At 29.6% G+C, this 12,206-nt stretch overlaps 1 protein-coding gene across 1 annotated transcript; it reads right to left on the bottom strand.

Moving 5' to 3' along the window:
• Positions 1–7,872: 7,872 nt before the first annotated feature.
• Positions 7,873–11,987, bottom strand: LOC105108905 (2-aminoethanethiol dioxygenase-like). The gene is made up of 5 exons (XM_011003401.1): positions 11,411–11,987; positions 9,836–9,957; positions 9,198–9,354; positions 8,905–9,108; positions 7,873–8,274 (listed from the first exon to the last, which is right to left on the bottom strand). Exons 1-5 carry the CDS (start codon positions 11,637–11,639, stop codon positions 8,144–8,146), a joined length of 843 nt encoding a protein of 280 aa, XP_011001703.1. The 5' UTR covers positions 11,640–11,987; the 3' UTR covers positions 7,873–8,143.
• Between the last annotated feature and the right edge of the window lie 219 nt (positions 11,988–12,206).

The raw sequence follows: 12,206 nt of genomic DNA, 5'->3' as shown, positions 1-12,206 counted from the left end.
CTGTCATATTATTCTTTGCCAAAAAATAAAAATAAAGGACAGACTGTAATGTAAGCTTTCACTTTCTGGGTCAGGCAAAGCTCTGGCTCTCTATGGTCCTGTCACCTTGTACTGTGGACCCACTATGGCTACAAGTGTATAGACTGTAGCTTTTGGATCCTTGCTTGCTATTTCTCTGCAACTAACAGTAAACGCGTTTCATAATTTCATTTTAAATTTATGATGCTTGTCCATTACAATCAAAGGAGTAGGAGCAAGCAATGCTCCATCGCTTTCTGCAGCTCACTCCAACCACTTGTTCTCTTCTTTTTTAATTTCCTTTTGTGTTATTCTTTTAATATATTTAATCTCACATGCATCATGTCCTTATTAATTAATTTTCTGCCATGGTTATGAGCCTATGACCTTGAAATGATGCAGCATAGCTAATGTGGTATATATAAAAGCTGAGAAAGGACACTGCAACTTGGTATTATCCTTGAAATAACTGTAGCTGCATCTTAACAACCCTTGATTTTACTCTTGGATTTCTTCTCATAGACAGTTTATACCTTTTTTCTTATACAGGAATGCACTAAGAAATGCATTGATTATAGATTTGACTTGATATAGTCTTTTTTTTTTAAATTTTCTGAACATTGTAAGCTTTATCTAGAGGATGAAAAGAGAGAGTTTGAACTCATTGCAAGCATCATTTAGAACCAGAGCGCACTATGAAGCTATTAAAACATATATAAAATTCCAGAAAATGGAAAATGGTCTGCATTGTCAGGGAAGGGAAGGTCAGACAGATACAGAAACTCATGGAAACTCCAGCTATTCCCCACATGCTGGGGATCCAATCTTCAAAGCTAGAATTGAAACCTTGAATAGCACCATGAATAAACTATCCTTTCCATGCCTTCCAGCTTAGAAGGTAGTTAAAATATTTTTTATTTATAATAATATTTTTTTATATTTTAAATATTTACAAATTAAAATATTAAAAAATAAATTTAGGTAAAATAAATTTTTTTGTCAAACAGTGTTTCCCATATGCTACCCAATTAGCCATGGATTTAATAATTGTACCTTCCTCAATAATTGAAATTTCTCAAACTAATTGACTGAATGGTGCTGGGCCACAAAGAGTAATTATAAGAGATTCAGCAATCAACTTTGAAATAATTTGAAGTCCCTTTCTCAGTGTCTTACTGGGCAATTATATATATATATTGGAAGTGATGGTCTTTGATGCTAGTGGATGGAAGGACTAAATGGTATAGAAACAATAAGTTGAGGGATGACTTTGTGATTAAAAAAATCAAAACGCTGGAAGTGATGGTCTTTGATGCTAGTGGATGGAAGGACTAAATGGTATAGAAACAATAAGTTGAGGGATGACTTTGTGATTAAAAAAATCAAAACGACTAAAATAAAAAATGAAAGTAGGGTGACGACGTGCACACTACCAAAAAAAAAAAAAAACAAACAGATAGCATTTCAGAACTTTTAGAGATTTAATTGTTTCCACCATTACAAAAAATTATTTACTAGAAAATATTTTTTTGATCAAAAAAATATTTAGATTGATTTCAGCAAAGTATTTTTTTATTTTAAATGAAATATGATTTATACAAGCTGGAGATAATTAAAAATTATCATGATATTTGTTCAGTATATTAAATATGATTTTTAATTTTTTGATTGCTATATATTGTTTTTATAATTTTTATTTTATTTTATGTTTAAATTTCATTATGTTTCAATTTTTTTATTTGACAAATATGATTTTTATTTTTATTTTTTATATATATTTTAATTTTATCCTTTTTTAACTTTTCATATATCATACCTTATTATCTTGATTTACTATTTCTTTTATTTAAGATTGTATATAAAACCAGAAATTTCTTTCTTGTAGTAAACTTTAAAAAATAAATTAAAGCATTAATAAGTTATTTTCTACTTTATTTTTCATAGCATAACTAAACACTATTTCAATTTATTTTTTATGATATTATTAAATGACCAAAAATAATTCACTTTATAAAAATTTATTTTTTAAAAAAATCACTTTAAAAAAAAAAAAAAAATTTAACAAACAAACAAATACTAAACCCACCTGTGAAAGTGGAAAAGAAACCAAGAAGACAAAATCCCAAGCATGAAATTGAGAGCTTTTATCATGGCAATGTAAGAAAAGAAAAGGTGGGTCTGGGTGTTCCTGCTCAGCCCACAAACCATGTCCCCTTCCTTTTTCCTGTAACTTTCATAGGTGTAATTATTTCCCAGGAGAATTCAAGAGGTCCTTTTCTTCATTATTGAAAATTCACTTCAAGAATATTTCAATATTAGATTTGGCCGTCCTTTAAGAACTTAAAAGTTAAAACATCAATGGCCAAAAAGTCTTGAGAATCGAAATTTCATGTTTATATGATTATCATCATATTACTCCCTATCCTTTCACAAATTCTTAAAAATACCCTAATGTTTCACGACGAAAATGGATTAGATATATTGAATCGAGCTAATTTTTATATAAATATTATAGATATTTATGAGTTGAGGTTATATTGCTAATTTTCATGATTTAAAAGTAACATAAACAATAAATATCAACACCCCTAATTTTAAAACTAATTTTTAGACCTTGTACTATTGTTAAATTCTAGCTATTTTTTGTTTCTTTTTAATAAAGAGACAAGTTTTTTTTTGTTACATAAAAAGAAATCTAATAAGAAGCAAGCTAGCAAGAGCTTTGGACCGAAATATTTTTAAATAGAAATAAATAAATGCTAAATTCACAAACTATTAAATATAAATAAAAAATAAGTACAGAGTATATATGTTAGGTTAAGTTAACTAGTTTTTAAAAATTTCAATTTAATTTGTGGTATATATTTTTAAAATTATTTTAATTCATTATCATCTATAATATATATATATATATATATGTATTATCTGATTTTAATAGGATAAATTAGATCAAATAGTACAAATAATATAACTTCTTGGTTCTCTAGACGGAGAGGTGTTGCACTCAGTAGTGTTGTGACCACTTCATTGCACCTTGTCTTCAAAGTAGGTTTAGATATTAATGTAAACAATTGTTTTCATATTCCCCTATGAAATAAAAGCTTAATTTTTAATTGAATTTCTTTAATTGTTTCCATTTATCTCATGGAAAATAAAATGAATACAACAAAAAATAACTTTCATATCATTTTCTGAAAATAAAAGATTATCAACCTTGAAGACCTTCATATATAAATAAGAGAGGCGGACACAATAATACTAAAGATTAAAGGTTAGACTTCTATCATGTTTGGAAAGCAGAGTAGTTATATGTCACCCTTAATTTTATTATCTTTCACGTATAACAAATTTAGTTTATCGTAACAAAAGTATTTTAATTAAATAAAATGTCCAAATATAAACTAGACATCATGCAAGTTTAGTTTATAAACTTGTTATATATATATATATATATATATATGAAAAACTTGCGATTAAAAAAAATAAAATATCCAAATATAAAATAAAAATCATACAAATTAAGTTTATAAGCTTGTAAATTATATATATCATAGCAAACATGTAATTAAAACTAACATCACATAAAGATTCTAAAATGCAAATATATCCAAAGCAGCATAAGACATTAAAATGCAATCCTAGCATGCATAATAATTATATAATATATTATTTTAAGCTAAAATAAAGTAAAATATTTACTTGTTAAAGAACTTTAAATGTAATCAAGCTTTGTTCTTGTTAACAATTAATTATTTATCCTTAAAATTTTATTCTTTGTCACTTTGATACAAATAGAATATTTACAATAAATCTCATAAAATTTCAACGACACTATATTATTTAAATACATTTCTAAATAAATATCAATAATACAAGAAAATAGACTTATATATCTCTCTACAAAGACCAAACTTAAGCTTTAGATTAGAAGGAAAGACACCTCAAAACAAAGAAGAAAAACACTAAAAATTGAGTAGAGAAAGAGTTGCATGATATGAAAAAATAGTGCTGAGAACTTTTTCTTTACTCCTTTTTCATAATGGATTTTGAAACCAAAACTAATAAATAAAGAATTAATTTTGATAATTATTAAAATTAATGTTTTTATCAACTTTGATTATTTACCACAAAATTATAATAAAATCTCACAATTTTAGTTGTAAATATGATAGTTTTTAGCTGAAAAAACTATAAAGAAGTTTATGGGAATTTATTTATATATATAATAAGCTGGTTAAAAATATTCTTCACGAGTAAAAGAATTACAAACCTAAACCCAAGTCTAGAAAAATAGATTAGCAACAAAAGATAATATTTTATAATCCAAAATAATATTTTATAATAAACCTAAATCCAATTATAAATCTAAGTATAAGTTGGTTGGCCACACATACGCATATAGATTAATGCATATATAGATTAATACTTAAAATTCATTTTAGATTGTATCATTTTATTATCAATTTTGATTACTCATTGTAAACCAGAATTAAAACTAACATTTTTTTTGCTTTAAATCTAACAGTTTAGACTCTTACATTTTTTTTGCTTTAAATCTAACAGTTTTTAGCTAAAAACATTATCCAAAAACTATTTAGGTTACTAAAAAATGATTAGACTCTTTTTGTGTGCTGGACATACTAATGTGCTGGCAAAACATATTTTATCATGGGCTAAAAGTTATAAACCAAAGCATAAATCCCAAAAAAAGGTTAATAATAAAAAATTATTTTATATAGTTTAAAAATTATTTTACAGTAAATTGAAATCAAAATTAAAACTTAGACTGCATGCATGCAATTGAGTTTAAAGTCTAAAACTTACTTTGCTTAGGTTTCTCACCTTTGTTACTAGAAATCATTCTTTTCATTATTAATGTTTATTATCTTCCAAAAAACTATAATTAAACTTGGTAGTTTTGACTTTAAATTTTACATTTTTTTCTTCAAAACTTATTAGACTTTGTTATTGGGCTGGACTGGAAGAATTAATTATTAATGAATAAAGAATTATAATTCAAAACTTAAATCTATAAAAATAGGTTGGTGACAAAAAAAAAAAAAATCTATAAAAATAGGTTGGTGACAAAAAAAATAATTTTTTTACAGCTAGGAACTTTTTCTATAGCAAACCCAAACCCTAGCGCCCAGTAGCCCCACAACCCCGATTTTATCTCTCCACTAAATAAGTTATAATAAAAACTTGTTTATTTTCCCTGCATAATAGAGTTTAAAATTATTTTTTAGTTTCTAAAGAATATGCCGGCCCAAGTTCATTAAAATTAAGTTATTATTCACCCATAAAATATTTAATTAAGTTAATATTTTATGTTAAAAAAATAATATTAAAAAATAAATTCAAGTTATTTTTTGATCTAAGAGTGAAAGGCTGTACTTTTAATATAACTTTAAATATATTCATTAACTTTCTTAAAATAATTTTTCAAACACAATTTTTTTTCACCCCAAAATATCAAAAAGAAATAATGGACATTTAATAAGTTGTGTTGTAGTCTCTTTTGATTTTTTTTTTCAAAAATAATTTTGAATGAAAAATATTTATAAGCAATTAGCTCATTAGATTTTTTTTTTCAAAAATAATTTTGAATGGAAAATATTTATAAGCGAAGTAAACTAAGTTATTCCTCACACACTGTAGGCCTAAAACAATGAATGTAAAAAAAAATATATATATTCAAATCATGAAAAAATCTTTAGCATTATCATTCAGTTTGGTTTAGTATATCAAACTTAAAAAAACTTTATATTTGACTATTTACTTTAAAACAATTTTATTTGTAATAATGTGTTAAAAAAATATATTTGTATCAATTCTTGGATTTAATATTTTTTTTAATTTAATTGTATAATAAAATACACATCTAAGCTTTTTTTTTAATAATTTTAAATTTTTTATTATAATGTAATTCCAAAACTTTTAAAAAACATTAAAGAAAAAGGAACTTAAAAGGTGGGCCACGTGGAAAAAAAAGTAATGAACATTGAAGAAAAGAAAAGAAAAAAAAGAACAAATAAAGTTTGAAAAAAAAAAAAGGGTGAAAAGAAAGACAATTGGAAAGAACAAGAAGATTTGAACATGCGGGGGAGATGAACACAGTTTTAGTCCATCACTTTAACCATTTGGACATATGATTATGGATTCAATTGCTTTAATCTTTTATTTAAACAAACCTTTTCTTTTCAGAAGAAGAAGATGACGACGACAACAACGAAGATAATATCTATGACAACAATTTGTTATTTGTCTACTTATATTTTAACCATTATAATAATAGCTAGAAAATTAAAGTAAATTTTTTCTCAATAAAAACTCAACTTCACGTAATTAAAACATTTAAAAAAATCAATTTATTAACTTTAAAAACCCAAAAAGGGTCTAAAAACACAAAATTAAACTAGGTAATATTTTTATGTTTTGACCTTGATTTATTTTTGAAGAAAATACTAAGATTTAAAACAACTATCACTAAACTTTTTTTATTGAATAAAATTTATTAATACAAATAATAATTTTATTAGCGGTTGTAATAATTGATGACAACCAATAATTTTTCTTTTATAATCAAAATTTGATGACTTTTTCTCTCCTCTTTAAAATTCAAGAAATAAAAAATAAGCTTTTAATACTAAAATTGAATTAAAAAAAACTATAGGGATTTTTGAGAAAATAAAAAAATAAATTATAAGGATTAGAATAAACTTATCCCAAAAATTTCAGATTGACCATGAAATTTCTTTGTGTTTCACACTTTGATTGGTTGTCAATTTTGCATAGAAAAATATAATTAAAAAAATTCATGAAGCTAAAGTGAAATACTCGAGTTATATTACACTTAGATAAAAACAAATTAAGGTAAAAGTTGAATATCCAAGTTATAATGAATTCTATAATATTATTAAACTCGATATAGTGAGTGAAACGTGAAATTCCTAATGAATATCCAAGTTATAATGAATTCTATAATGTTAAGTGAATCGTGAAATTCCTAACTTGAGTTCTTATCACGTCCGAGTTTTCAATTAAATAAAATGTGAGTTGTTTTTATATAATATTATCAACTTAGCGGGTCTCATAATAATTACAAAAATTAGATAAAAAAATTATACATGTAAGTTTAAAGTCAACCTAAATAATCATTAAAAAAAATTTGACTTAAAAGAAATAAAGCTCTTTTTTTTTTTAACTTGCAGACAAGATGACATACGGAGTTTATTCTACTTAGCTTAGGTTAATTTGTTGAATTTACAATTTATATCATGAATTTAAATAGATTTAATAATAAAAAAATAAAGATTAATTCAAAATTTAAAAAAAATTCATTAAAAACCAAAAACTTAATGCTAAAGGTTTCATGAAAAAATCATAATCATCACTATTAAACTTTTCTCGTTAAATAAAACCTGTCAATACTAGTTTGATTATTTTTGTTGTTTATATCGCAACAACCAACCATTGTCTAAGCTATTTTTATTGTTCATATCGTAACAACCAACCATTATCTCTATCCTTCAACAATTTTTAAAAATAAATAAATAAAATTTTAGATAAAAATAAAAATTGTTATAAATTTATAATAATTCATATATTTTCTTGGTATTTTTTATTTTAATAAAAGGATGTAATTAAAAAAGAAAAGAGTAAAATAAAATAAAAGACAAAAAGCACATTGTTCATACAAAAGTGGCCGACCCAGATTTAACAATTTCGGTTAATGTAGATCTGGGCTTTAGGATGCGTAGCAATGAGCTGTTAAAGAATAGAGATTTCCTTTCTTTATCCTTTTTCTTTTTAGAAAATAATGAAGCATCTAGATTGGCTAGCTTTTGCTCAAGATTGAGGACACCCTTCAATGGCAGTATATAGTATGAAGTCTTTTGGGCTTTAGACATGCTAGGGAATGCAGAAACCATTGGCAGGGCTAGGAACTGAAGCCCCTGGTTTCACAGCAGACAGAAAACGCGATATCATGTGAGGTTTCTATACACACGAAAATTACCAAGAAAGAAGAAAGAAAGTAAAGTTCCACTGTCAAAGATTTAGAAAAATGAAAAGAAAAGAAGAAGAAAAAACAGAGGAACTCTGTGTGAAGGCATCCATCTAGCATCTAGCACCTGCTATCATCAACTTGTGGACCTAAATATTCAATTCCATCCATTTTTGAATTCTCTGGCACCTCCGTCTCTTCCAACCATGCATAGCAGCTACCCTCTTCTTTTTTCAGTTCCATCTCTCCATCTGCATTGATTTCTTGGCAGATAAATACAGGGATGTTCATAACATTCAAGAAACAGGGTGTTAGGTGACAAACACATGGGGAGGAGTGATGCCACACTAACAAACAAATCACAAAATCATCTAGCATTCTCAAAACACCACTCATATTGAATTTACATGTCACACATGCTCGGTTCACTTGCACATCAAGCAAGATTCCCATTAAAATGGCAGAATCGGAAAGGCTAATGCCTAAACAACACCACAACGTTCAGGTGTCCTGACCAATGTCCATGCCATGGAGAATTGAAGAAGATCTATGCAATAACCCCTCTTCTAACTCAATGAATTCCCATCATGAGGAACTTAAATCAAGCTTCAAAGTTTTCCTGTGCATTGTAAACATGTTGCCTATGCATCTGTGTGTATATCATGGTCCGTGTAAACGTGAATGTGTGATGAGCTGATGTAAACATGTTGCCTATGCATCTGTGTGTGTATCATGGTCCGTGTAATGTGTGAAGAACTGTTTAATTTCCCTTAGCAATCCAGATTGAAAATAAAACTATTCATTTTTAAAGGATCTTCGTTCAAGTGCCATTTGCACAAAACTCTTGGCATGAGAAGGAAAGCAAGGTGGAGATCACTTACTCGAAAATGCAGTGTACGGAAAGTCTTTGTAGTATGAACAATCCCGATCACCTTCTTTGGAATAGGGAGGTCCAAGCACATCAAGAACTGCACAAGGTGTGATAGCAGTGAATTGATGGATATTTCCACCTGTTGTTGGATATAGAACTGAAGTGTTGCAAGGAGCTGTTATAACATTGTCCGCTTCCAATTTCGCCAACCGCACTGGAAAAACATGCATTTTGGTTATGGGGCTCGTTCTGCTAATTCATTAAATTATAATAGTAGTGTGAACGAGAGCAAGAGACACTCACATTGGTTTGGAGTGTCGGGCCCATCTGCTCTAGGAGGATCAACCCAGTCATATGCTTTTATGTGCATTTTCCCAAGAAGAAGTTTGCTAAAGACTGTCATTCCCGGATGGTTATGGAGAGGGATCACGGCATTTGCTGGAAGAAAGAAAATACACAGCTGCACAGAAAAACATGACAAGAAAACTAATCGACAACTGAAACATAAATTTTATTTCCTGAAACTATTTTATGTTCTACACAAAAAGAAGTATGCAGGACCAGCACATGTTCGGACTCTTAAAATCTGCTGGTTATCCAGACTTTATGCTCTTGTAGGAACTTGCTAGCTGAATGTGCTAATCTCAAAGCTCAAACTGAAGAATGCGAGAATTTCGGACTCTACATGAACAATCATGTGGTCACAGCGCAAAATCCTGTTTGGATCAACTATTCAAAATGCTATTGAAAAACTTCAAATCATGTTTTTTGAAGCTCTAATACCCTGCTGAAGATTTATATGATCACGCAGTCAACAATATCATAACAGAGTGGACTGCCATGTCATATACTCTTCAAGGAACTCAAAGGGTTCAATGTGCAAATTCCTGCACAAATGACCTGAAAATGATAATAAACAAACAAGCAACAGCTAGTCTCACCGAAAAATCATTGCACTTGTAAATGGTCGTGTAAGTGACCCTTGGAGTCCCTTTAACTGCAGCTTTAGTCTTGAAGAATTGCAGCTCGCTACTTAGCCCAACATCTTCGGGCTTCATGTTATCTACAGCATGAGAGAAGGCACGTAAAGGAAAGGACAAAGAGTACAATCACACCATTACTTTAATAGGCCACGAAAATTTTATATTTGCATGACGTTGGATAATATTATATTTAACTAAATGCTAAATATAGAAATGCTTCCAGCAGAACCCATTCGCCTAGCAGGCCAAAAAAAGCATCCATGTTGCATTAGTTTATGACCTTGAAACGTATTTTTGTCACCTAGTTAAAATATGCACAGTATTTATGAATGCTAGTCCCCACGACCATGGGATATATGCTTTTAAATCTCGAATTAAGCAAAGAATTCATATGTACCCTGTTGATTAAAACTTGTCTTGGCCTTGACAATGGATATCAAATTCAATGTCTGCAATATATTGAGCCTGGCATGCAGAAAAGACCCAACTAACGAGGTCATCCAGAAGTGTCCTTTCTTTTTCAACTACGAAAGGAATTGTGGCTGTATGCTTGCTCAACCTACACACTTACATCTTATAAATAGAACCTAAATTTTATAAAAAGAAAAATGTTCAATGTTCAGTTTAAGATATTGATTCCTACCAAAAATGTAAAGATTGACAACAAAAATGCTGAGTAATTTTCTTCATATGCAATTCCTTGAAAAGAAATGGGCTTCATGGCCATAAAAGAAAAGGTAGTTTTCTTCATATGTAAAGATAGACGTTTATCTCTTGCCTCGTTAATTTATAGAAGAGCCATACAAGTCCACTTCATATGAACGCAGGGAGAGAGTACCTCCACTGAGGCAGTGAATGATTTCTCCCAAAATTATCTAGAAAATCTTATTGGAAGTGCTTCGACGAGCCCTTTGAATTCGAGCTAACAACCAATTCATGCATCAAGAATACCACAACTAGACCACAGTTGCAGCATACCACACGCAAAGAACATGATCGAACAGCACAAAGAAGAAAGCAGCAACCAGAAAGAACATGATTTTCTTTTGTTGGGCTTTAAAACTAGACAACAAAGGCTGATCTCCTCTTTGATCCCATCTTGGATATTAGCGAGATTTGATCCGGGTATCTTAGAAAGACACTTGGATCTTTACACTACCCATTGGACATTTCTCTAAACCCATGCATCAACCATTGGCCGAGAGAATACAAGATGTTTATTTATCACTACATTTGCAGAAATCTACAAGTTAAAAGTGCAATTCTTTATAGAAAATGAAGGGTGTATAAAAGCAAGACATTATGATCATAGCTTCAATATTTAAGCCAATCTATAACAGGGAACAGCGTGTACCATGTCTACAAAGATATGGATCCATTTCTCCATTATTAAAGGACCAGTTTCCAGGTTCCGAATCATATTAAGTAGTTAGGGATCACTCAAATATTAACTAGTTAGAGGGTGGTATAGTGCATTTGAAAAGAAATAAACGAAAGGAACCAAGATAAAGACCATCAAATACAAGGACCTACCAAGTATGTTGCACAATCTCTCGATGTCTTCAGGCAAAGGAACAGTGTCAGAACCTTTAAACATTTGTTTACATGACACAAACAGATCCTGCAGTGCCATGGGAACTGTCGATGCGCACTTTTCAGCCCTTTTGCGTCTCTTCTTCCTGATAGACCGATTGGCATATCCAACCCTGTGCACATGTGCAACTGGTTCTCTTCTTTGCTCCACCATAGCTTCAATGGTCATAAACAAAATACCACTAAAATACTTTGGACGTGTAAAATCTGTATCTCTTTTGCATAATACTATTAAGATGGCTGCAGTTAATGTATATTTGCACTTCAAAAGTTGGTCAAGGCATGTTCAGAACAGAAACGAAACCCACCAAGGAAAAGCAGCAGATATTATGGTTTCAAATCATAAGATGATGGTTTGACAAGATTGGAGATTGGCGGTGGCTAGGCTTTTGAGGAGGTGGGTAAACTATAAGGGGGGGAGGAGGAGATGGGGTGTGTTATATATACACATAAAATATAGTCAGAAATGGTGAGGAAAAACCAGGGGCCATGAGGAGATGGTTTGAAAGTATCTAATGGTAGAGAGAGAGAGGCAGAGAAGCGTCGAGAGAAAGGACGTAGTTTCAAAATGTGGTTATCTTAAGATTGGGGTTGCGATAGTGACTGGGAAAGCCAATTCCCGCCCCCAAGATTGAGTCTTGAAACCGCTGGATTTTCAGGATCACCCCTTGTTTTTCTCTGACCTCCTCATCTCAAACAATAACACTTCACTTTCTATATATTCACTAAAACGCCA

The sequence above is a fragment of the Populus euphratica genome, unplaced genomic scaffold (genome assembly GCF_000495115.2).
Source record: "Populus euphratica unplaced genomic scaffold, PopEup_1.0 scaffold201.1, whole genome shotgun sequence".
NCBI classification, from domain to species: Eukaryota; Viridiplantae; Streptophyta; class Magnoliopsida; order Malpighiales; family Salicaceae; genus Populus; species Populus euphratica.
The sequence above is the reverse complement of the archived record's forward strand: the minus strand, read 5'-3'. Positions and strand labels throughout refer to the sequence as shown.